The 24,229-nt window shown below is 46.5% G+C and overlaps 2 protein-coding genes across 3 annotated transcripts in view; one reads left to right on the top strand and one right to left on the bottom strand.

Moving 5' to 3' along the window:
• LOC142256618 (class I histocompatibility antigen, F10 alpha chain-like) overlaps window positions 1-6,478 on the top strand; it is a 106,441-nt gene extending 99,963 nt beyond the window's left edge. The window contains exon 8 of the mRNA XM_075328397.1: window positions 5,614-6,478. The gene's annotated coding sequence lies outside the window, so the exon portion shown is untranslated. The remainder of the gene's footprint in view (window positions 1-5,613) is intronic.
• Window positions 6,479-10,767: 4,289 nt separating this feature from the next.
• Window positions 10,768-24,229, bottom strand: part of TTC23L (tetratricopeptide repeat domain 23 like) — a 40,103-nt gene continuing 26,641 nt past the window's right edge. For both annotated transcript variants that reach the window (XM_075343546.1, XM_075343554.1), the window contains exons 5-12: window positions 22,438-22,594; window positions 21,893-22,018; window positions 19,256-19,433; window positions 18,656-18,764; window positions 15,586-15,713; window positions 14,925-15,062; window positions 14,067-14,149; window positions 10,768-11,170 (exon numbers count right to left, since the gene is read on the bottom strand). In XM_075343546.1, coding sequence (XP_075199661.1) covers window positions 11,149-11,170; window positions 14,067-14,149; window positions 14,925-15,062; window positions 15,586-15,713; window positions 18,656-18,764; window positions 19,256-19,433; window positions 21,893-22,018; window positions 22,438-22,594 — 941 coding nt within the window. In that variant the 3' untranslated portion in view covers window positions 10,768-11,148. The remainder of the gene's footprint in view (window positions 11,171-14,066; window positions 14,150-14,924; window positions 15,063-15,585; window positions 15,714-18,655; window positions 18,765-19,255; window positions 19,434-21,892; window positions 22,019-22,437; window positions 22,595-24,229) is intronic.

Below are 24,229 nucleotides of genomic sequence, written 5' to 3'. Positions count from 1 at the left end.
ATCCACACTTGGAGAGATTTTTTCTAATTCTTTGGTAACCACCTTCACAAATAATTCCATATTGGGACATGTGGACAACGGAAGGAATTTTTTGGAGCGGGGTCTGATGGTGGGAGGGATCTTACCTCCAATCTCTGTGTTATGTTCTCGGGCAAGTTCCTCAAGAATAGTCACCGCATTTTGTTCCTTTTCTGTAGGGAACAAATTATGCAAAGTGTCATCGAAAAAATGTTTTTTAAAAATGACTGACCGTGCAAATATATGCAGGTCTTTGATGACAGAGAACCGATCGAAGCTAATCGTAGAAGAAAAGGACAACCCTTTTTCCAAAAGTTGTAAATCAATATTGGATAGCTCATAAGAGCTAAGGTTAATTACCTTGTTATCCTGTCTCCGATACGCAGATCGATCTTGTTGGTTAAAAAATCTATGGTTTGATCGGGTCCCACCATCGAGTCTAGCTCCAGAGCGTGTAGTGATACCAGATAACGATGTATCCGAAATATCACTAGTTGTATTCAGAGATGACTGCGAGGATGCTCTGCTAGGTCCAGCTGCACCATCGTTTGGTCGTCTCCATGCATATACCAACTTCATATTGGAATAATTTTGGTCTCTATTCAATTCAAAAGCAGTTATATATTACACGACATGTCCATGTTCAAAGATCTACATTGGACTTACCACGCGTCAGCTGAAGGTACGTACTCGCGAGCATGTATTGGGGATTGAGGCCGCACGAAATGCGACAGATATTGAGAGCCTCAAGACTCTTCCTAAACATTTTTTCAGATTCCATTCTTGTAATGGTGGCTTGCTTAGGGTGAAAGGTATTGATCACCTTGATTTGGGGATTCGTGGTGGGGAGGTCGGCAGGAGATTGGCCCAACTTGAGGCCAGATGGATATACACATTAGGTACCGTATATCCATCTGGCCTCAATGACAATATTAGTTTTGCATCTTTTCTATAGATGTATAGAGTTGCGTGTCGTCGAGTATGTACCTTGTTGCCTCCTACTGAATACATTTAAGTTGTATTTCATACGCCTCTTGTTTTTATATGGTGTTGGTTAATTTTTGTCTAATCAACCCCCTTCTTTTTTCTTTGTTTATATTTTAGCTTGATATGTGAACGTGTTACCCATGTGTGTGGTGTTTTTATGGACCAAGCACTTATATGGATCTACAGGACCTGTGTCCATATCTTTACAAGCGGTTATGAGGATTGCTGAAATATCTGGCTGCATGGAGGAGAGCACATTGCTAAGCAGTACCTTTAGTGGCATCTGAAATGATGAGAGACAGAAGACTATAGTGGTCATCATAGTGCTTTATATTGAGATTTTCTATGTTTAAATCACTGTTGCCCGTTTTGTAATTTTGCTATATTCGTTCTCCTTCCAAACTCATGCTGTTTGTTATAGGCGACATGCACACGCGTGTATATATACACGCAGGTGCATGCCTTGCTAATATGATGTCTCTTTCAATGGTTGTTTATGCTCCTATATATATATTCCCTCCGTGGTGTAAACATGTTCACACTTATATTTTGTTATGCACTGCACGATTTTTCACTTTATATATGATTACCTGATACATGTACGCACAGCCGCCATCGGCTGCCGGCGCTGATCTGGCTGCTGTGTCTTTACCGGTCTTCTGTTCTCGGGCCACGTGGTGTCCTTGGCCAGATGACTGGTGATGCGGCGGTCTGACTGGCGTCGGCATGTAGCCATGACGACGGGTGCGTCACGGAAGTATCTGTTGGTAATTGGAGGCGGGCGATATAAAAAGCCTCCGTTTGGTTGATTAGCCACGCCCCCTGACGAAGGAAGTGAACCGAAACACGTGTCGGGAGCCTTATCACCACCAGCGGGAATCTACCCATTGTAAGTTAAGTAGATTGTATCTTATGGCTGCTATTCTGTGCGCTATTCAGCGGTTAGTACTGGCCCTTTGACTGGCTGCATTCATTGATGTAAGCAAGGTTAGTGCTAGGCAGGGAATGGCTATTAACCAGGTGAAGTTACATTCACATGATTATAGTGACATCTTGTGGCTCCCTGCATTATGACAACCTTCTTGTGGAAAATACCAAGTATGCCATCTGGTGGCCGCCTTATGAATTGTATTTAAGAATTGAATGGGGGACTCTGTATATGTGCATATTTTTGAATTTCCAAACAAGTATATATGGAGTATAAATGAAATCTTCAGAGTATATATGTTGACTATAAGGATTTTTGGGTTGGATTTGCACGAGTGCAACATAATGTATTAATTGAGGAACCTCGCATGTACGTGTACTAGAGTCCCTCTATTGAATATACAATATAGTTGCAGGAATGGATAGCCTTATGTAATAAAAATGTATTTATAACAAATGATACGATCCTGTTGTATGTATAAAGTCGCGTATGTCTTTTTCGCCCACACTCACACTTGTTGTATTTGTGTGAAACATATATATAAAAAATTTAAATAAAAGTATATTGTACTAAAAATTTCTGACATTTATTGGTCTTTGGGCTCTTATGATTGCTTTTTTCTCCTTTTTCTTTCTATACATATACATAAGCTGAATAGATACCGTCTTTCAGAAAGAGTCCACCACAGGCCCATGGAAAGTTCTGGCTACAGTCACCTCCAGTGATCTTCGGCGCCAAGAAACACTAAGAAAAACAATAATCACACAAAAAGAGTCCATGTTCCTGCCTGCAGCAGAGCCCTGCAGATTCCCAAAGTATCCTCACAGCTCTGCAGGGTTCAAAAGCACCGCTCAGGGTGTCCTCTCAGAAACGGTCTGCTCCAAGTTCCTTCTTCCCAGGCAAAATATTAAAAAAGTTAAACCTTACACACTATAAATACATCGTAAGATGCATATGATGAAAGGTTGGAGAAACAAATGACTGTACCATGATCATGGCTGGTAATTGTACAATCATTTGTTTCTCCAACCCTCCATCATATGCATCTTCTGATGTATTTACCGTATTTTTCGGATTATAAGACGCACTTTTGCTCCCAAAACTTTGGGAGGAAAATGATGGGTGCGTTTTAAAATCTGAATGTAGCTTACCGGGGGGTGGTGCAGAGGGGTCAAAGGAGACGGGGAGATGCTCCGAGCAATGCACTGTGCTGCCAGCACTGCTGGTCTGTGCGGCGCTGTTCTGTGCGGGGCCGCTCCGTTCTGCTCTGTGCACGACTGCTCCGTTCGGCTCGGCTCTTCCATTCTGCTTGGCTGCTCCATTCTGCTCGGCGCTCAGCTTCTCCGTTCTGCTCAGCTGCTCTGTTCTGCTCGGCGCTCAACTGCTCCGTCACCAGCCCCGCACAGAGCAGAGCGGCGTCACCGGCCCCGCGCAGAGCAGCGTTACTGGCGCCGCACAGAGCAGAGCGGCGTCCCCGGCCCCGCACAGAGCAGAGCGGCGTCCCCGGCCCCGCACAGAGCAGAGGCGTCACCGGCCCCGCACAGAGCAGAGGCGTCACCGGCCCCGCACAGAGCAGAGGCGTCACCGGCCCCGCACAGAGCAGAGGCGTCACCGGCCCCGCACAGAGCAGAGGCGTCACCGGCCCCGCACAGAGCAGAGGCGTCACCGGCCCCGCACAGAGCAGAGGCGTCACCGGCCCCGCACAGAGCAGAGGCGTCACCGGCCCCACCGGCCCCGCACAGAGCAGAGCGGCGTCACCGGCTCCGCGCAGAGCAGCGTCACTGGCCCTGCACAGAGCAGAGCAGCATCACAGGCTCCGCACAGAGCAGCACCCGCAGTGAGTATCTGGGCCCCCCTCTATACTACTTGCAGTACCCCAGTACCACCCCTGCCTCCTGTGACCCCCGCTCTGCTGCTGCCCCCTCTCACTGGTAAGACACCACCAGGTTATAAAACGGACCCCATATTTTATTTTTTTTTACTTTTTTTTTCCCTCCAAATTTGGGGTGCGTCTTATAAAACAAAAAATATGGTATATGGATTTTTCTAAATACAAGATTAACTTTTTAATATTTTGGATTGGAAGCTTAATCCTCTCTTTTTTCATCATCTTCTTTACACTTGAGAAATGCCGTATTTTCTGAATTATAAGACGCACTTTTCCTCACTTTTCCCGCACTTTTCCTCTTTTCCTCCCAATTTTTTTAGTGGGTCTTATAATTTGAATGTAGCTTACCGGGAAGTGGTGGAGAGGGGGTCACAGGAGGCAGTGGCAATGCTGTGGGCTGTGGGCGCTGTGCTGGGGCAGCCATCCGGAAAATGTCAGCGGTGCAGGCTTCAAATAATGGCACCTGGGGTCGGCGCATGCGCTGATGGAACTCTTGGCCCAAGATCTCATCTGTGCATGCACCATCTCTGGTCCATTGATCTCCCAGCAGCTAACTTAAGGAAAGTTGGGCCCGGAGGTCGCGCATGTGCAGATGAGATCTTGGCTCGTCATTGAGCCGATAGCACAATCTGCGCACGCGCCATCTCTGGGCACCATTTCTTTGAAGCCTGCATTGCAGACAATTTCTGAATGTTGCCTGCCTCACAGTGCCTGTAGCGAGCATCTGGTACACCCGCCTCACCGCCCGCAGCATCGCCCTACTCCACCACTGCCCTTGCCTTCTATCCCCCTTCCCCGGTAAGACACCACTAGATTATAAGACAAATCCAATTTTTTTTTCTCTAAATTTGGGGGGCATCTTATAATCCGATGTGTCCAAAAAAATACAGTACTTGCCACTTATTGTTTTATACCATATAAAATCATTTACGTTTGTAGGTGCAACATGAAAAAAATGTGGATAAGTTCACAGGTTGTGAATACTTTTTCAAGGCACTGGGTGGGACGGTGGCTCAGTGGTTAGCACTGTAGTCTTGCAGCGCTGGCGTCCTGGGTTCAATTCCCACCAAGGACCACATCTGCAAAGCGTTTGTATGTTCTCCCCCTGTTTGCGGGAGTTTCCTCTGAGTTCTCCGGTTTCCTCCCCCACTCCAAAAACATACTGATAGGGAATGTAGATTGTGAGCCCCAATGGGGACAGTGTTCCTGATCCATGTAAAGCGCTGTGGAATTAACAGCTCTATATAAATGAGTAAATATTATATTATTATTATTACTGGTACTTTCCTCTGTTATAGAAGATGATAAATAAGCTAGAAAAGAGAAGCGCTGATAGGGTTTTACCAGATTAAACACACGGTTAGCAAATGGTAAATGCACTCACCGATTGAGGTTGTGAGAGGTCATGAGGTCACAACCACCACAGATAGCATGAGATAATGGCGGCTGCTGCGGCCCCACGTGTTTCAGACTTCAAAGTGGAGAGGGAGAAGGGGTTAAACCCGCGCAATCCGCCAGTAATCCAGAAGGAGATGTTGATAAATTAACAATCTTTTATTCCATGGGTCTACGCGTTTCAAGGTCTAAGACCTCTTCTTCAGGACCAGTAAATCACAATGATTTACTGGTCCTGAAGAAGAGGTCTTAGACCTTGAAACGCGTAGACCCATGGAATAAAAGATTGTTAATTTATCAACATCTCCTTCTGGATAGAAGATGATAAAGCATTTAGGACATTATTAGATCGGTGTAATGACCTCTAATGGGAATGGTTTGTACTTTATCATTACAGGACCCGACGGGAGACGTCTTCTGCCTCCATCCACCAGGACTATGAAGAATCTCACCTTATCGGTCATTTCATTGTGTATAATTGTAAAGGATCCATGTGCCGTTTGGTATATGGAGCACACACTACCTGGATTTTTTGTTAGAGGCACTATCAATGGGAGAAGTATTTTCTATAATGGAGGTAACTGGACGACCCATAACCTCTGAGGGCACCAGGTTGACATAATGGCGACCTCCTACTTTGGATCTATTGGTTATTAGGAGAACAATTGAAAGGTGCAGCAAGAAAAAGTGGCCACCTGAGGCCTCCATGGCTATTGCGCCGGATTAGCCTACGGGTGTGTAACATTGAACGCCATGTTCAGCTACTGGGAAAGATGGAAGAATACGCTCATTTTTCTGACTACTGCGAGACTGGTATCATTTTTTGTACTATTAGGACAGATACAACCGTACCACTAATTTCATAATGAAACCATCCCAGTAGGATCCCTTTAAGATCCGCTGATGGTTTTTCCTGTATAGAAGTGACTGTAAATTATGATATTTGTGGATCAGATTGTGCTAATTTGGTGCCATCGACCAAGTTCCGGACTGGATATGAGGCAACGAGCACTGAGATGACACTAGAAAATACTATCCCGTCCTGGGAATAATGGATATAAATCATAAGAAACCAAAATTAATGGATATTCTGCATTAGAAATGTGCCTTTTGTACTTAAAATGGGAATAATCATCACTGTAAGAGGAAATAACCAGGATGAGACTGTCAGCGCCTCCATTGTGTGGGGCGGATATAATGGATCTTACAGGATCTCATGATCACTGATCCCTTCATCTAATCTATAAATAAAGAACATTTACACCGAGGTCTTTTTCCGTTACTTTTACCGTGTAATTATAATAAAACGTTCCTACATGAAGCGAAAGATGCAAAAGTTGGAGTATGAGAAAAGTGCAAATCGCTCTACTGGGGATGTGCCGCCCCTGCAGCGGTCGAACCGCTCGGATCTGGGGGCGATTATTCGTGGCTCGAGGGTCTCCGGAACCGGGGACTCGAATGAAGAGGGTGATATTTACAAGGGAGGTATAGTTCGTGATGCCACCCGTGGTGTACGGTAATTGGGAGTACCGCAGCTGCCATTGGGAGTACCCGGGGTGATGGAGTGGGGCACCAAGATGACGTTACCCTCCACAGGTAGGGAAAGGCCCTGGGCCTCTGGATGGAGATGCGGGGGTGCGGTGCAGGGGTCAATCGGGTACTCACTCAGCAATGAAGCAGACGCTGACAACAGGGTAAACCAAGTCTCTGACTGCCGCTGTATCCCTGTATCTGTCTCTGAGTACCGCCGTTGCCCTTGGGAGTACCCGGGGGGGTGATGGAGTGGGGCAGCTAGGGTGTTGTCGCCCTCCACGGGTAGGGGAAAGCCCCGGGACTCGGTGGGATGCAAGGGTCACTCAGGTACTCACTCAGTCAATAAGTAGACGCTGACAACCGGGTAAACCAAATCTCGGGGTATCGCTGCCTCTTGAGGGGAGCTCGTCCGGGTCCCGTCCCCTATAGTGTTGCTTGGTGATCCGTTACCTGCCTCCTGGCACTAAGTTTAACTTCAACGTGGTGGCCCAGAAGTCTGAAACTTGCCGGGCCCCGCTCCCCACTATGGCTAAGTGTGGGAGTCTGCTCTCAGGGCTCACGCTTTGGATTTTCTGGACCATTTTGTTGGAAGGCCCTATCCCCTTTTTTGCACTAATGCCCCAATTCTGGAGCGTGTGAAAACAGATCATAAAGGCTCCGTTCTCCTCAGGTGAATTGTCGGGTTGCCTGAAGCTTCTCCCCGACCTAGGGTCCGTGTATCCCGCTGTGCCTTCGGTCCCGAACCAGTGACAGTGCCAGGCTGCTGACCGTCCCCATTGACAGGTCCAGGCACCTAGCCGCAATCACCTGCGACCGGGGGTCCGACTCCTTTAGGTCCAGACCACCGTCTGCAACCTAGACAGCTTCTCTAGGAGCCACCACTCCCAAGCTCCTCTCACTACTCTCTACTTTCTTCTCCTTCTGACTACAGTCCTCCCCTCCCCTCCCTGACCCCTAGGTGGGCGACTATATTCCACGCAAGCCGTCCACTGGTGTGCCTGGTGGGTGTGGTGCAGGGTGTATCTAGGATTTGATTTGCTGTTGGAGGCAACACCATAAGATAGGGACCCAGAACCAGGAGGGACTTGGAATACTGCACGGGAGGGCAGTTTGTGCAGTACCCTGTGACGACCTGATAGGCCAGGGGCGTCACAGGGACATGGAAAGTAAATGCGGAGTTTTTCTCTAGACAAACACCTTCAGCTTTCATTTTTCTTCCCCTTCTTCCAAGAGGCCTAAGTAAATTATTCTATTTTTCCATCCACATGGTGTCATGCTGGGTACGGGGAAGTACGAAACAAGCGGCGAAAGGTAAGGGAAGGGTCTGATGGTGACCCCTGACCAAACCTACCGCTGGTCCCTGGGGTTCCTCACCACCCTAGATAGGTTCCTCACCTATGTGCCAAGCCGGTTACTGACACTAGGTATCCCTAGTGCTAGGCCCTAAATAGGGAACAGATGGGATAAGCTCTTCATCAACTCCACTAAACACTAAAGGAAGACACAAAGAGGACACATGGGTGAAAAGCATGAACTACTTATCATTAGATGACTCTGGCAGGGGTTCAGCAAAGCTTCATGAAGAATACCACAGATGAGTACAAGCCACTTGCTTGCAACCTGAGCTAGAATGAACTGAATAATATCACCAGCATCAATAAAGGGGAGAAGAGAGTATTTAAACACCAAGGGAATACTGATGAGGAAGTTGAGCTCCTGCAGGGTCCAAAAGGGAGAGCTGAATCCAGCAGGAAAACTACCTATACCAATGAATACTGACAGTACAAACAATAAAACGTCAGGGAGCATTTTGCACAGCCAAACGCTGTGACCTTCTATGGCCAAAAACCACATGACTGTCAATCTACAGGCAATAGTGTTAGAAAAGTGCCAGACTGGCTCCTCGAAAGCACAGCTCCTGGGAGAACTTTAACTTTATTCCTGCAGGGAGCCGCTGACATTCAGTCATAGAGGCGTACCAGCGTGCCTACAGTCATCACTCACAGCGCGGTGAACAGTGGCTGTAAGAGCACCCCCTGGTGGTGCAGTTCATTAGTGCAGACTCAGCTATCAGATAAAGTGCTGGAGTGTGCTTAGACCACCAGTGCAGAGCTTGCTCAGGAATGGCTGCAGGCAGGTGTCAGTGTATCTGCATGTGCCCAGTGAAACGAAGGCTTTTGGAGGCTGCCTGGTGTCAAAAATGGCATCAATGAAGCCAATTCTCTCCAAGGAAAACAATTACTTCAGTCTGACATTCTGCGGTAAGTACAGAGATTGGATTGCAGAGGACTGGGAGAAATGTATTTACTCTGATGAAGAGAAGATAAGTGTAATGCTCGCGGCCGGTGGAGGGGCAGGAGCGGGATTAGTGGACCCACTGGACCATAGAGGGGGCTTGGGCTTACCCTTTAGTAGGACGGGCTTAACTAAGCACCTAACTGGAGGAGGACGCCAGGTACCACTCCCAGGGCAGGTGACGGACACAGGTACAGCTGGGATGGCAGGCAGACAGGCAGGTGGGTACAACCAGAAATGGCGGGTATGGCAGGGACAGATACCGTGCCTTGCAAAAGTATTCAGCCCCCTTGAATTTTTCAACCTTTTCCCACATTTCAGGCTTCAAACATAAAGATAAAAATGTTAATGTTCTGGTGAAAAATCAACAACAAGTGACACAATTGTGAAGGTGAACGGAATTTATTGCTTATTTTAAACTTTTATAAAAAATAATAAACTGAAAATTGGAGCGTGCAATATTATTCATCCCCTTTAAGTTAATCCTTTGTAGCGCCACCTTTTGCTGCGATTACAGCTGCAGTCGCTTGGGGTATGTGTCTATCAGTTTTGCACATGGAGAGACTGAAATTCTCGCCCATTCTTCCTTTGTAAACAGCTGGAGCTGAGTGAGGTTGGATGGAGGCGTTTGTGAACAGCAGTTTTCAGCTCTTTTCACAGATTCTCGATTGGGTTCAGGTCTGGACTGTGACTTGGCCATTCTAACACCTGGATACGTTTATTTGTGAACCATTCCAGTATAGATTTTGCTTTATGTTTGAGATCATTGTCTTGTTGGAAGACAAATCTCCGTCCCAGTCTCAGGTCTTTTGCAGACTCCAACAGGTTTTCTTCAAGAATGGTCCTGTATTTGGCTCCATCCATCTTCCCATCAATTTTAACCATCTTCCCTGTCCCTGCTGAAGAAAAGCAGGCCCAAACCATGATGTTGCCACCACCATGTTTGACAGTGGGGATGGTGTGTTCAGGGTGATGAGCTGTGTTGCTTTTACGCCAAACCTATCGTTTGGCATTGTGCCCAAATAGTTTGATTTTGGTTTCATCTGAGCAGAGCACCTTCTTCCACATGTTTGGTGTCTCCAGGTGGCTTGTGGCAAACTATAAATGACACTTTTTATGGATATCTTTGTGAAATGGCTTTCTTGTTGCCACTCTTCCATAAAGGCCAGATTTGTGCAGTGTATGACTGATTGTTGTCCTATGGACAGACTCTCCCACCTCAGCTGTAGATCTCTGCAGATCATCCAGAGGGATCATGGGCCTTCTGGCTGCATCTCTGATCAGTCTTCTCCTTGTGTGAGATGAAATTTTTGATGGACGGCCGGGTCTTGGTAGATTTGCAGTGGTATGATGCTCCTTCCATTTCAATATGATCGCTTGCACAGTGCTTCTGGGGCTTACAGCATTACAATAAAAATTACCTATCCTGAAAGGTCTGAACAACCCCTGTTTCGGGATACTATTATAGTATGGTACACGCAACTAGGGCTTATTTCCAGAGAAGGTCTTATTTTTGGGGAATCATCGTAGTATTGTGGAAGAACAGTATCACTTTGGCACGGTGGCCATACAGCTTGTGCATAAAGCCCAGCAGTGCATGTATGCTACAGAGAGACTGAAATATGAAAAAGGTAAACATTTTTTTAATAATCAATATTATGATTTACATGAAAACCTTTTAATAAAGAAATAAAAAAGGACAAATAAATAAATCTAGAAACCTGCAAACCGAGCTTAAAAAAACCCAAAAAAACCCCAAAAAACAAAAACATCACAGATGTTCTTATCTCTACAGGTAGAGTACAGCAAAGAGCAAAAGTAGGACGTAGCTACCTCTTCTATATTTCTGTGTGTACAGCAGGTGTTGCCTAAATCTGTAACCGGTGCCCGGGTTGGCGGTGTTATCTCTAAAGCCGGGCTGACTTTGTGGCCATCACACTATATATATGTTTTTTCCCATCTCTTTAGTTTAGTTACAGGGTAGTGCAGACCCCGGGGGTGTCTCTTTGCTGGTCTTCTCCATAGGGTAGGAAGCATGGTGGATCAGAGTTTGTGGCCATATTCAATAGGGTTTCGATCTTAACAAGAACCAAAGTCGATGTCTTTATTCGCCACTTGCTCCAGACCTGCAAAGAGACAGAGGAGACTCCGTACGCTGACATTTATGGGGTCAAATAATCCACAAATTATACAGATTGTGTATAGTTATAAATCTCCATTACAACGTCAGATACTACACACTTTGATAGGCAACTACAGCGCTAACATCATTAGAAATGTGCATGACGATATATAAGCCAATGACAGTGAAATCTCCACTTTTATAAACATTAGCATGGGGTGGGGCTTCAAGATAGAGTGGTGGGGGGAGGCTCCTGCTGCAGGCAGTTGTTTTAAGGGTGCTTTACACGAGACGATCTATCATGCGATAGATCATCGGGGTCACGGTTTTTGTGACGCACATCTGGCATCGTTTGCGACGTCGGGCTGTGTGACACCTCCGAGCGACACAGTATCGCTCACAAAAATCGTGAGTCGTGTACTCGTCGCTCGGTTTCATAATCTCGTTTAATTAAAATGGCGCCGGTTGCTCATCGTTCCCGGGGTAGCACACACCGCTCCGTGTGACACCCCAGGAACGATGAACAGCAGCTTACCTGTGTCCCACGGCACCCGCCGGCAATGCGGAAGGAAGGAGGTGGGCGGGATGTTACGTTCCGCTCATTTCCGCCCCTCCGCTTCTATTGGGCGGCCACTGTGTGACATCACTGTGATGCCGAACGTCCCTCCCCCTTCAGGAAGAGAATGTTTGCCGCCCACAGCGACGTCGCACAGCAGGTAAGTACGTGTGACTGAGGTTAACGACTTTGTGCGCCACAGGCAACTAATTGCCCGTGACGCACAAACGACGGGGGCGGATACGATCGATCGTGAAATTGCACGATAGATCGTACCGTGTAAAGCAGGCTTTTCAGCTAGATAAAGATAGCAAGAAGGACGAGAGAACAAAGTGGTGGGGAATAAAAGACAAGAGGTGAGGGAGGAGGTTGATCTCCTGGAACTTTGAGAGAACAACTCTCTTGCCACCTGTTAGAGGTAGCAATCCTAAAAGTCAAAAGTGACCTTTTAACGAACCTTGTCATATGACTTAGGATTTATGCCAGATCAGAACCTCAATTTGCAGACACAGTGTTTCGGGATGTTTGTCCCTCGTCAGTGCAAATTATGAGATCTGATCTGGCTGTATAAGAAGCTATAGTGGGGTCTAGGGGAGAAGCTATTCTCCTTGCAGAGACTGACACACCAATCCAGCATGCCAGTGGTGAGGAGACTTTAAGCTGCAATGTTTTCCACAGGAGCATTGCGGCTTAAAGTCTCCTCAGCACTGGTGTGCTGGATTAATGTGTCAGTCTATGCAGGAATTATCCAGGACTTTTTTCCCTTCGAGCGTAAGAGCTTATTAGCAGGCAGTTGCTAACTATTTGCCAGTGCTGCCCTCCAGACTCAGTGAGGACACGGACCACTCCCATTGACGACTCTCCTGTTTTCTGTGACATCATGTCAACTGAGAAACTTCTCCGTTCTGCGATATCGACAGGGTGTCATTGCCAAAGTCATGTTGATTGACAGCCAACTCAGCCTAACACACTGCCCTGCAATGATCTCTCTTGGCTCGGAGAGGGCACGGACCGCTCCTGCCGGTGACTCTTCTGCTTCCTGTGACGTCATGTCAACAGAGAAACTTCTCTTCTGTTCTGCTCTGTAGACGCGGCGTCACTGCCAAAGTCATGTTAACTGACAGCTGGCTCAGCCTAACACACTGCCCTGCAACAATCTCTCCTGCCTCAGTCTAATGCAGGCGTCACATGGGATGATCTATTGTGCGATTGCACGAGCGATCGCACCCGCCCCCATCGTTTTGCGTCATGGGCAATTAGTTGCCCGTGGCGCACAAAGTTGTTAACCCAGGTCACACGTACTAACCTCCTGGACGACCTCGCTGCAGGTGGCGAACATCCACTTCCTGAAGGGGGAGGGACGTTCGGCGTCACAGCGACGTCACACAGCGGCCGGCCAATAGAAGAGGAGGGGCGGAGATGAGTGGGATGTAAACATCCCGCCCAACTCCTTCCTTCCGGATTGCCGGTGAGACGCAGGTAAGTTGTTCGTTGTTCCCGGGGTGTCACACGGAGCGATGTGTGCTGCCCCGGGAACGATGAACAACCGGCGCGCAGAAGGAGGAACGACGTTTTGAAAATGAACGACGTGTCAACGAGCAACGATAAGGTGAGTATTTTTGCTCGTTCACAGTCGCTCGTAGCTGTCACACACTACGATATCTCTAACGATGCCGGATGTGCGTCACTAACGACATGACCCCAACGACATATCGCCCGATATATCGTACCATGTGACGCCGGCATAACACGATGGGCTGTCAATCAACATGACTTCAGCAGTGACGCCCCGTCGACAGCAGAATGGAAGAGACGTTTCTCTGCTGACACAACGTCACAGGAATCTGGAGAGTCACCGGCAGCGGTGGTCCGTGACCTCTCTGAGCCGAGAGAGATCAGTGCAGGGCAGCACAGGCAGGTTGTTAGAACTACCTGCCCATAAATGCTCAGCCCCATATATAAAAAAAAAAAGTTATGGATAATCCCTTTAAGGGATTCTACAAACATGGGCCCTGACTTAGTTCAAAATGTCTCAATATTTGCAACTTTTGGTATTGATATACCAGACCACTTTTTGGAAAGTAGGAGGAGCTTAGCATGGAGGGGCGTGGCCAACAAATTCATCAAAATTTATGCCACATAAATGGCATAAATTACAACCAAAAAGTGCCCCAATGCCAGACCGGAGTCGCTTTGTTGGGTTCGCGCACAGCAGGTAAATGATGCGCCAAATTTATTAGGAATGTTTCGTATATTCGGTGTCTCTTCCTCGGCGCAGTCTCCATCCCATACACAACATTGGTCCTGAGGAGTCTCGGCCATCGGTCCTGTACAGGTGACTTACTTGTGCAGTGCGGTCAGGAGATTCTGGGTTTCTCGGCTCTTGCGGTGCTGGGAGCCGTACACGGCCGTCTGGATCTCCAGACACTGGAACGAGAATCCGGCCGTTATGTACTGATACATTTACAGCATCGGTGCAGCACATCCACCCCCCACCCCCCGGGGGGACCCTGCCCATCGGAGTAACAGGCACTGTAATAACTGTCCACCTAAGGAACTGGTAAATATAAGTATCGGAACGTTCTGTAAAGTGACCTCCACTGGCCTCCGCTTCCTCTGCACAAGTGATGGATACTGCTGGAGATGACGCACCTGACCTGTTGCACGCCATTTCTTAAAGCGAATCTGTCAGCAGGTTTTTGCTATGTAAGCTGCAAGGGCTAACACAGAGAATTCAGGGATGCCTGTCTTGTCAAGATCGGATCTGTTATTGTTTAAGTAGCAGGACTTATCATTGCTCGGACTACAATGTCACGCGCACAGCAGTCCGGCATGCCCCCTATTCTTACACCTGACTGTCAATGTCCAATCAATATTAAGAGCCTGGTGTTGACGGGCACAGCTCTCTCAGCTCTGCTACATGGCTAAATCTAGAAATTCTGATGGTATTAGAACAGTTGTGGCCAGTAATCTAAGTGATACATCGTTGGATTCAGGATCTCTTTGCCTACATCATGCTGCTGTCAGGTGAGGCAGCAAAAACCTGCTGACAGATTCCCTTTAAATCCACTTCTGTGTGTTATTTACATTAACCCAATCGCTGCAACATTAGGATTATTGGCGATTATGCTCTTAGCTCCCTCTAGTGGTGGCACCAGTCATCCAGAACCCTAAATCTGCAGGTTTCAAGAAGCAACATCACCTTTTTCAGCAGGCGGTAGCCCTTCTTTATTTTTCCATCAGCCAGATGTATGCTGCCCATGATACTGAGCATCTCAGCTGCAACCTCGCTGTACTCTGCGTCCGAGCCCACCGCGTCCTTCAACATCTTATACGCCTCCTAGTGGAGAAGAGATGAATTACAGCAGAGAAAAATGCAAAGGGCAAAGTACTGTCTCAGAACAAGCTATTGCTTAAAGGGATATTCCCATTTGAGATTTTTATGGGAATAGATAAGCCAGAAGGTGGAAGCCTGACTGTTCAGTCTGATCCATCTTCCCGATGTCACATGAGCATTCGCCGCATGGGTGGTCATAGCTGAGGAAAATCTGATTACTTTTTTCCAGAAACAGCGCCACTCCTGTCCGCAGGTGGTGTTTGGTATTGCAGCTCAGTCACTGTTATTTCACTGGATTTGTGCTGCAATACCAGACACGACCTGCGGACTGGTGTGGTGCTGTTTTTGAAAGAAAGCAAATCTTGCATAAGAAACCTTACAAACGCTGCTGAGCCTGTGTATTCTCTTTTTGTCCTCCTAGATACAGCAGCCGCCTCATTGTGCAGGAATGGGGCCGGGGCGTAGGTGCAGGGCCCATCTCAACCATTTATTACTAAGGCCGTGGATATCCTGACATCCAGCGTACCTGAGTGTTACCGATTTGTATGAGCCATTTGCTGAACTCCACGCATGTGCTCAATGTCTGAGGGTCGTCGGGGCCCCGCAACGCTCGGAAAACACCAAGACTCTCTGTAAAATACTTATGGGCATTTTCTAGAAACAAAAAAAAAAATATACAAATTAACGACAATGAATCAAAATATAAATTCTTAAAAAAAACAATAGCTCCAGAAAAATGCAAATTCTGCTGTGACTGCTGAATCCTGACAGTGTGCTCACTATCAGGATTCTCCGGTATTTCCCATAAAATGGGCGGTAACGTGAAGGCATGTATGCAATTTGCATACACACACGCTGACATTCTGAACACACGTGTCCGCCAGCTCTCAAAAGCAATATTGGAGAATGCTGAGAGCGCGCGCACTGTACACGGTCAGGATTCAGCAGTCTTCGGTCATATAGAATAACTGCAGATTTTACACACAGTAATGTCACAGTACAGGGATAATACACACAGTGATGTCACAGTACATGGGTAATACACACAGTGATGTCACACTACAGAGGTAATACACACAGTGATGTCACATTACATTGATAATACACACAGTGATGTCACAGTACAGGGATAATACACACAGTGATGTCACAGTACAGGGATAATACACACAGTGATGTCACAGTACAGGGATAATACACACAGTGATGTCACACTACAGAGGTAATACACACAGTGATGTCACATTACATTGATAATACACACAGTGATGTCACAGTACAGGGATAATACACACAGTGATGTCACACTACAGGGATAATACACACAGTGATGTCACACTACAGAGGTAATACACACAGTGATGTCACAGTACAGGGATAATACACACAATGATGTCACAGTACAGGGATAATACACACAGTGATGTCACAGTACAGGGATAATACACACAGTGATGTCACAGTACAGGGGTAATACACACAGTGATGTCACAGTACAGGGATAATACACACAGTGATGTCACAGTACAGGGATAATACACACAGTGATGTCACAGTACAGGGATAATACACACAGTGATGTCACAGTACAGGGATAATACACACAGTGATGTCACAGTACAGGGATAATACACACAGTGATGTCACAGTACAGGGATAATACACACAGTGATGTCACAGTACAGGGATAATACACACAGTGATGTCACAGTACAGGGGTAATACACACAGTGATGTCACAGTACAGGGCTAATACACACAGTGATGTCACAGTACAGGGATAATACACACAGTGATGTCACAGTACAGGGATAATACACACAGTGATGTCACAGTACAGGGGTAATACACACAGGGATGTCACAGTACAGGGATAATACACACAGTGATGTCACAGTACAGGGATAATACACACAGTAATGTCACAGTACAGGGGTAATACACACAGTGATGTCACAGTACAGGGATAATACACACAGTAATGTCACAGTACAGGGGTAATACACACAGTGATGTCACAGTACAGGGGTAATACACACTGTGATGTCACAGTACAGGGATAATACACACAGTGATGTCACAGTACAGGGATAATACACACAGTGATGTCACAGTACAGGGATAATACACACAGTGATGTCACAGTACAGGGATAATACACACAGTGATGTCACAGTACAGGGATAATACACACAGGGATGTCACAGTACAGGGATAATACACACAGTGATGTCACAGTACAGGGATAATACACACAGGGATGTCACAGTACAGGGATAATACACACAGTGATGTCACAGTACAGGGATAATACACACAGTGATGTCACAGTACAGGGATAATACACACAGTGATGTCACAGTACAGGGATAATACACACAGTGATGTCACAGTACAGGGATAATACACACATTGATGTCACAGTACAGGGATAATACACAAAGGGATGTCACAGTACAGGGATAATACACACAGTGATGTCACAGTACAGGGATAATACACACAGTGATGTCACAGTACAGGGATAATACACACAGCGATGTCACAGTACGGGGATAATACACACAGTGATGTCACAGTACGGGGATAATACACACAGTGATGTCACAGTACAGGGATAATACACACATTGATGTCACAGTACAGGGGTAATACACACAGTGATGTCACAGTACGGGGATAATACACACAGTGATGTCACAGTACGGGGATAATACACACAGTGATGTCACAGTACAGGGATAATACACACATTGATGTCACAGTACAGGGATAATACACACAGTGATGTCACAGTACAGGGATAATACACAGTGATGTCACAGTACAGGGATAATACACACAGCGATGTCACAGTACAGGGATAATACACACAGTGATGTCACAGTACAGGGATAATACACACAGCGATGTCACAGTACAGGGATAATACACACAGCGATGTCACAGTACAGGGATAATACACACAGCGATGTCACAGTAGAGGGATAATACACACAGTGATGTCACAGTACAGGGATAATACACACAGTGATGTCACAGCACAGGGATAATACACACAGTGATGTCACAGCACAGGGATAATACACACAGCGATGTCACAGTAGAGGGATAATACACACAGCGATGTCACAGTACAGGGATAATACACACAGTGATGTCACAGTACAGGGATAATACACACAGTGATGTCACAGTAGAGGGATAATACACACAGCGATGTCACAGTACAGGGATAATACACACAGTGATGTCACAGTACAGGGATAATACACACAGCGATGTCACAGTACAGGGATAATACACACAGTGATGTCACAGTACAGGGATAATACACACAGCGATGTCACAGTAGAGGGATAATACACACAGTGATGTCACAGTACAGGGATAATACACACAGTGATGTCACAGCACAGGGATAATACACACAGTGATGTCACAGCACAGGGATAATACACACAGCGATGTCACAGTAGAGGGATAATACACACAGTGATGTCACAGTACAGGGATAATACACACAGTGATGTCACAGTACAGGGATAATACACACAGTGATGTCACACTGACTAAATAATATGCCCCTCACTTACCGCTATAGTGAGTATGTCCGGCGGCAGCGTAGGCGTTTGCTAACAGCAGCCCGGTCTGTGCAGCCTCGTCACTCAGTTTCTTGTATACGGCCTGACATATAGAATGGGCCTATACCGACACATCAGCATGTGAGGATAGAAAAAAAACACCTAAGGGGCTTTAATGGGAAATCTGGACAGTGCCCCCCACCTATTACATGTCATATATGAGCCAGGCCTCTTGATGAGGACTTTTTCGGGTCCCTTCAAAACAGAGGTAACCTTACCATGTAAAGCTAATATACCCCTACACACAGAGAAGACCGCTGCCGTCAGAGGGTAACGCTCCAGCCCCTGCACATGTAATGGTGGCCTCAGGGCCTGTTTTCCCAGATTTAAGGTGTTTATCTTGAGGACTATTCTGGGGACAGGTCATTAATATTAGCTCGGTGGTGACTACATCTGACACTCAATGGACAGAATTACACAGCGCCATACACTTTGAGGTGGCCATTTACTGAGCTAAGAAGGCCACCACAAACTATGGTGGGCTGTGGTGTGACCCCATCGACATGACCTGCCCTGGACACCCTTCACGGCTGTGATGAGATGGTGACGGACCTGCAGTAAGTAGTGGATGGCCGGCTCGTGCCTCCTCTTCATCTGCTCCGTCCGGGCCATGTCTCGGTAGATGCTGATCAGTTCCGCGGAGCTGTCCCCCTCGGAGGAGATGACGATCTTCATGGCTTGTTCAAAGAAGTTCATGGCTAAGCTGAGCTTGTCCTGCATCACACAGGCCCTGCAAAACCAAACTGGGGTCACGTGTGGCCCGCAGAACCCCTTTTGCTTTTTTTGGGCACAATAAAAATACTTCCCTAAAAGGCTATAATGAAGTATATAAATGCTGTCAGTGAAAGGAAACCTATAATCACAGGGAGTAACCCTGGACATAGTCGCTGAAGGTTTGTTACAAGCTGTGTGTCATTACAAACACCTCCTACATATACATCAGGCATTGGGAAGCATTGCAGAATGGTGTATATAATGATGCACAGCTCTGCTCCCCTCTCCAAGTCACAAAGCTCTTACTGCTGGCACCTACTGTGAAATCAAGTATAGGGGAAAAGCAGAGCAGAGCTGTGTATCATTACAAACACCTCCCTACATATACCACCGGCAATGGGAAATAGCGCAGAATGGTGTTTATAATGATGCACAGCTCTGCTCTCCCCACCAGGTCACACAGATCTTACTGCTGGCACCTACTGTGAAATCAAGTGCAGGGAAGAGGAGAGCAGAGCTGTGTATCAATACAAACACCTCCCTGCATATACGTCAGGGATTGGGATATAATGCACAATGGTGTATATAATGACGCAGAGCTCTGCTCTCCTCCCCAGGTCACACAGGTCTTACTGCCAACACCTATTGTGATTACAAGTACATGGGGAGAGGAGGGTAGATCTGTGTATCATTACAAACACCTCCCTACATATACCACAGGCATTGGGAAATAATGCAGAATGGTGTATATAATGACGCACAGCTATGCTCTACTCCCCAGGTCACAAAGCTCTTACTGCTGGCACCTATTGTGATTACAAGTGCAGGGGGTGAGGAGAGCAGAGCTGTGTGTCATTACAAACACCTCCCTACATATACGTCAGGGATTGGGATATAACGCACAATGGTGTATATAATGACACACAGCTCTGCTTTCCTCCCCAGGTCACACAGGTCTTACTGCCAACACCTATTGTGATTACAATTACATGGGGAGAGGAGGGCAGAGCTGTGTATCATTACAAACACCTCCCTGAATACACCCCAGTCATTGGGAATTAACACAGAATGGTGTATTTAATGACGCACAGCTTTGCTGTCCTCCACAGGTCCTAAAGCTCTTACTGGTGGCATCTATTGTGATTACATGTCTAGGGGAGAGGAGAGAAGAGCTGTGTATCATTACAAACACCTCCTTAAATATACCCCAGGCATTAGGAATTAATGTAGAATGGTGTATTTCATTACATACAGCTCTGCAGTTGTACCCAGGTCAGAAAACTCTTACTGCCGACACCTATTGTCTATACAAGTGCAGGGGAAGAAGAGAGCTGTGTATCATAACAAATACCTCCCTGCATATACCCCAGTCATTGGGAAGTAATGCAGAATGGTGTATTTAATGATACACAGCTCTGCTCAGCATCGGACTGGCTACTGGAGGAAACTCCGGTAATGCCAGGCCTGGATTTAGGTACCTGCATTGCACTCCGGAGCTCTCACCTGAGCTCCGGCGTGCAGCCTAGACTGTACCGCGAGTGCCGAGTGATTGATTCCTGAATCCAGGCCTGGCATTACTGGAGTTTCCTCTGGTAACCAGTCCGACGCTGGCTCTGCTCTCCTCCCCAGGTCATAAATCTCTTACTGCTGGCATCTATTGTGATTACAAGTGAAGGGGTAGAAGAGAGCAGAGCTGTGTATCATTACAAACACCTACCTAAATATACCCCAGGCATTGGGAATTAATGCAGAATGGTGTATGCAATGACGCACAGCTCTGCTGTCCTTTCCAGGTCACACAGATCTTACTGCTGGCACATATTCTGTTTACAATTGAAGTAGGAGAGGAGAGCAGAGCTGTGTGTCACTACAAACACCTCCCTGCATATACCCCAGTCATTGGGAAATAATGGTGTATATAATGACACACAGCTCTGCTCTGCTCCCCAGGCCCACAGATCTTACTGCTGACATCTACTGTGCTAAGTGTAATGAGTGCAAAGCTGTGTGGCATTACAAACACCTCTCTGCAAGTTTCCCAGACATCAGGGAATGCTCTCCTAATAGCAGACACGATCCAAAGTGATGGACGAGAGCTGCAGAGTGTCACATACACTGCTATGGATCTGTGTTGGCTATCAGGGCAGCACTCCCGGCTGGGAGAAACTTGCAGAGAGGTGTTTGTAATGACACTCAGATCTGCTCCCCCCCTCTTGGCACAGTAGATACCGGCAGTAAGAGCTTTGTGGCCTTAGGAGAAAAGCAGAGCTGTGCGTTGTTAAATACACCACTTTGCATTATTCACTGATGCCTAGGACAGATGCAGGGTGATGTTTGTTATGGCACACAGCTCTGCTCTCCTCCTGCCACAGTAGGTTTCAGCAGTAAGATCTGGGTAAACCAGGGTAGATTCTTCATATCTCACAATTGCAAAAAACCTATTAATCCGTCTCCTGCCGGTAAATCTCGGCTCACCTCCCCAGCGCCAGCGCTATGTCCTTGTCAGATATTTTGCCGAGAACTGACGTCTTCTCCTGAAGTTCATCCAGCTCTTCCACAATTTTCTCCACTTTCTGTAAACTGAGATACGATTCTCTACCAGTGCGACCATTAAGGATGGCAAACGTGACGCTACGAGGCTGGTGTAGCAGAGCTGACTCTGTCACTTGGCCCCTTCTCGCTAGCCAGTCGTGGAGGTCTCGGCTCATAGATATCTTACAATAACATGCCCTTCATGTCACTCAGCATCACACCCACCACTCAAACAATAGCACCTTAGCGGTCATCCCCCTTTTTCAACCATAAAAATGAACTCACAAGTGGGTATGAATCTGACACCTACAGGGTCACATAAATCATAGTGTAATGCTGAAGTACTCTGTGCTGCTGAGAGTATTCACATTTATCAGCAGTTACCCCACATATGATTTTCTGAGGGCCGGACTAGTGCTCATGGCTGCCATTATACCGGGGCCTCTGGAAAGTCCTCGCCCTCTAGGGTCTCGCTCAGTAAAAGATATTTATTTAGCATCAGGTGAGACACCCCCAGGGTGTAGTAAATGGTCACCAGCGCTCCCAGCACTTCTCTTTTCTCTTCTACGGATTTTGACATGTCCACTCCTCGCAGCAGGATGTTTTTGGCAGATTCGGCGTGTTGTCTGGCTTGGACTGGTAAACCTGCAAAAATCAGTCACATTACAGTCCTTAATCTACACACTGTCCCCATAGACTGTGTAATCCTGCTCTGTTACTAATCCTACTCAAAGGCTAAAGTATTTAGCCCTGGTGGTCAAGAGGTTAATGCATATTATCTCTGGTATGCTATGAGATTAAAGGGATCAGCACCACAACGACAGAGGAGAGATACCGCAAACAGGCAACAAGCGCCAATCACCAGAATGGTTTCTCTTTTTTAGAAATAATGATAAATGGATTCCCTGGTGGTCTAGATGTTTAGTATCTCTGGCGGTCTAGATGTTTAGTATCTCTGGCGGTCTAGATGTTTAGTATCTCTGGCGGTATAGGTGTTTAGTATCCCTGGTGGTCTAGATGTTTAGTATCCCTGGTGGTCTAGATGTTTAGTATCTCTGGCGGTATAGGTGTTTAGTATCCCTGGTGGTCTAGATGTTTAGTATCTCTGGTGGTCTAGGTGTTTAGTATCCCTGGTGGTCTAGATGTTTCGTATCTCTGGCGGTATAGGTGTTTAGTATCCCTGGTGGTCTAGATGTTTAGTATCTCTGGCGGTATAGGTGTTTAGTATCCCTGGTGGTCTAGATGTTTAGTATCTCTGGCGGTATAGGTGTTTAGTATCCCTGGTGGTCTAGATGTTTAGTATCCCTGGTGGTCTAGGTGTTTAGTATCCCTGGTGGTCTAGGTGTTTAGTATCCCTGGTGGTCTAGGTGTTTAGTATCCCTGGTGGTCTAGGTGTTTAGTATCCCTGGTGGTCTAGGTGTTTAGTATCCCTGGTGGTCTAGGTGTTTAGTATCCCTGGTGGTCTAGATGTTTAGTATCTCTGGTGGTCTAGATGTTTAGTATCTCTGGTGGTCTAGATGTTTAGTATCTCTGGTGGTCTAGATGTTTAGTATCTCTGGTGGTCTAGATGTTTAGTATCCCTGGTGGTCTAGATGTTTAGTATCTCTGGTGGTCTAGATGTTTAGTATCTCTGGTGGTCTAGATGTTTAGTATCTCTGGTGGTCTAGATGTTTAGTATCTCTGGTGGTCTAGATGTTTAGTATCTCTGGTGGTCTAGATGTTTAGTATCTCTGGTGGTTAGATGTTTAGTATCTCTGGTGGTCTAGATGTTTAGTATCTCTGGTGGTTTGGATGTTTAGTATCTCTGGTGGTTTGGATGTTTAGTATCTCTGGTGGTCTAGATGTTTAGTATCCCTGGTGGTCTAGATGTTTAGTATCTCTGGTGGTCTAGATGTTTAGTATCTCTGGTGGTCTAGATGTTTAGTATCTCTGGTGGTCTAGGTGTTTAGTATCTCTGGTTGTCTAGGTGTTTAGTATCCCTGGTGGTCTAGATGTTTAGTATCTCTGGTGGTCTAGGTGTTTAGTATCTCTGGTGGTCTAGGTGTTTAGTATCTCTGGTGGTCTAGATGTTTAGTATCTCTGCTGGTCTAGATGTTTAGTATCTCTGGTGGTCTAGATGTTTAGTATCTCTGGTGGTCTAGATGTTTAGTATCCCTGGTGGTCTAGATGTTTAGTATCTCTGGTGGTCTAGATGTTTAGTATCTCTGGTGGTCTAGATGTTTAGTATCTCTGGTGGTCTAGGTGTTTAGTATCTCTGGTGGTCTAGATGTTTAGTATCTC

The sequence above is a fragment of the Anomaloglossus baeobatrachus genome, chromosome 1, assembly GCF_048569485.1.
Source record: "Anomaloglossus baeobatrachus isolate aAnoBae1 chromosome 1, aAnoBae1.hap1, whole genome shotgun sequence".
Lineage (NCBI taxonomy): Eukaryota > Metazoa > Chordata > Amphibia > Anura > Aromobatidae > Anomaloglossus > Anomaloglossus baeobatrachus.
The sequence above is the reverse complement of the archived record's forward strand: the minus strand, read 5'-3'. Positions and strand labels throughout refer to the sequence as shown.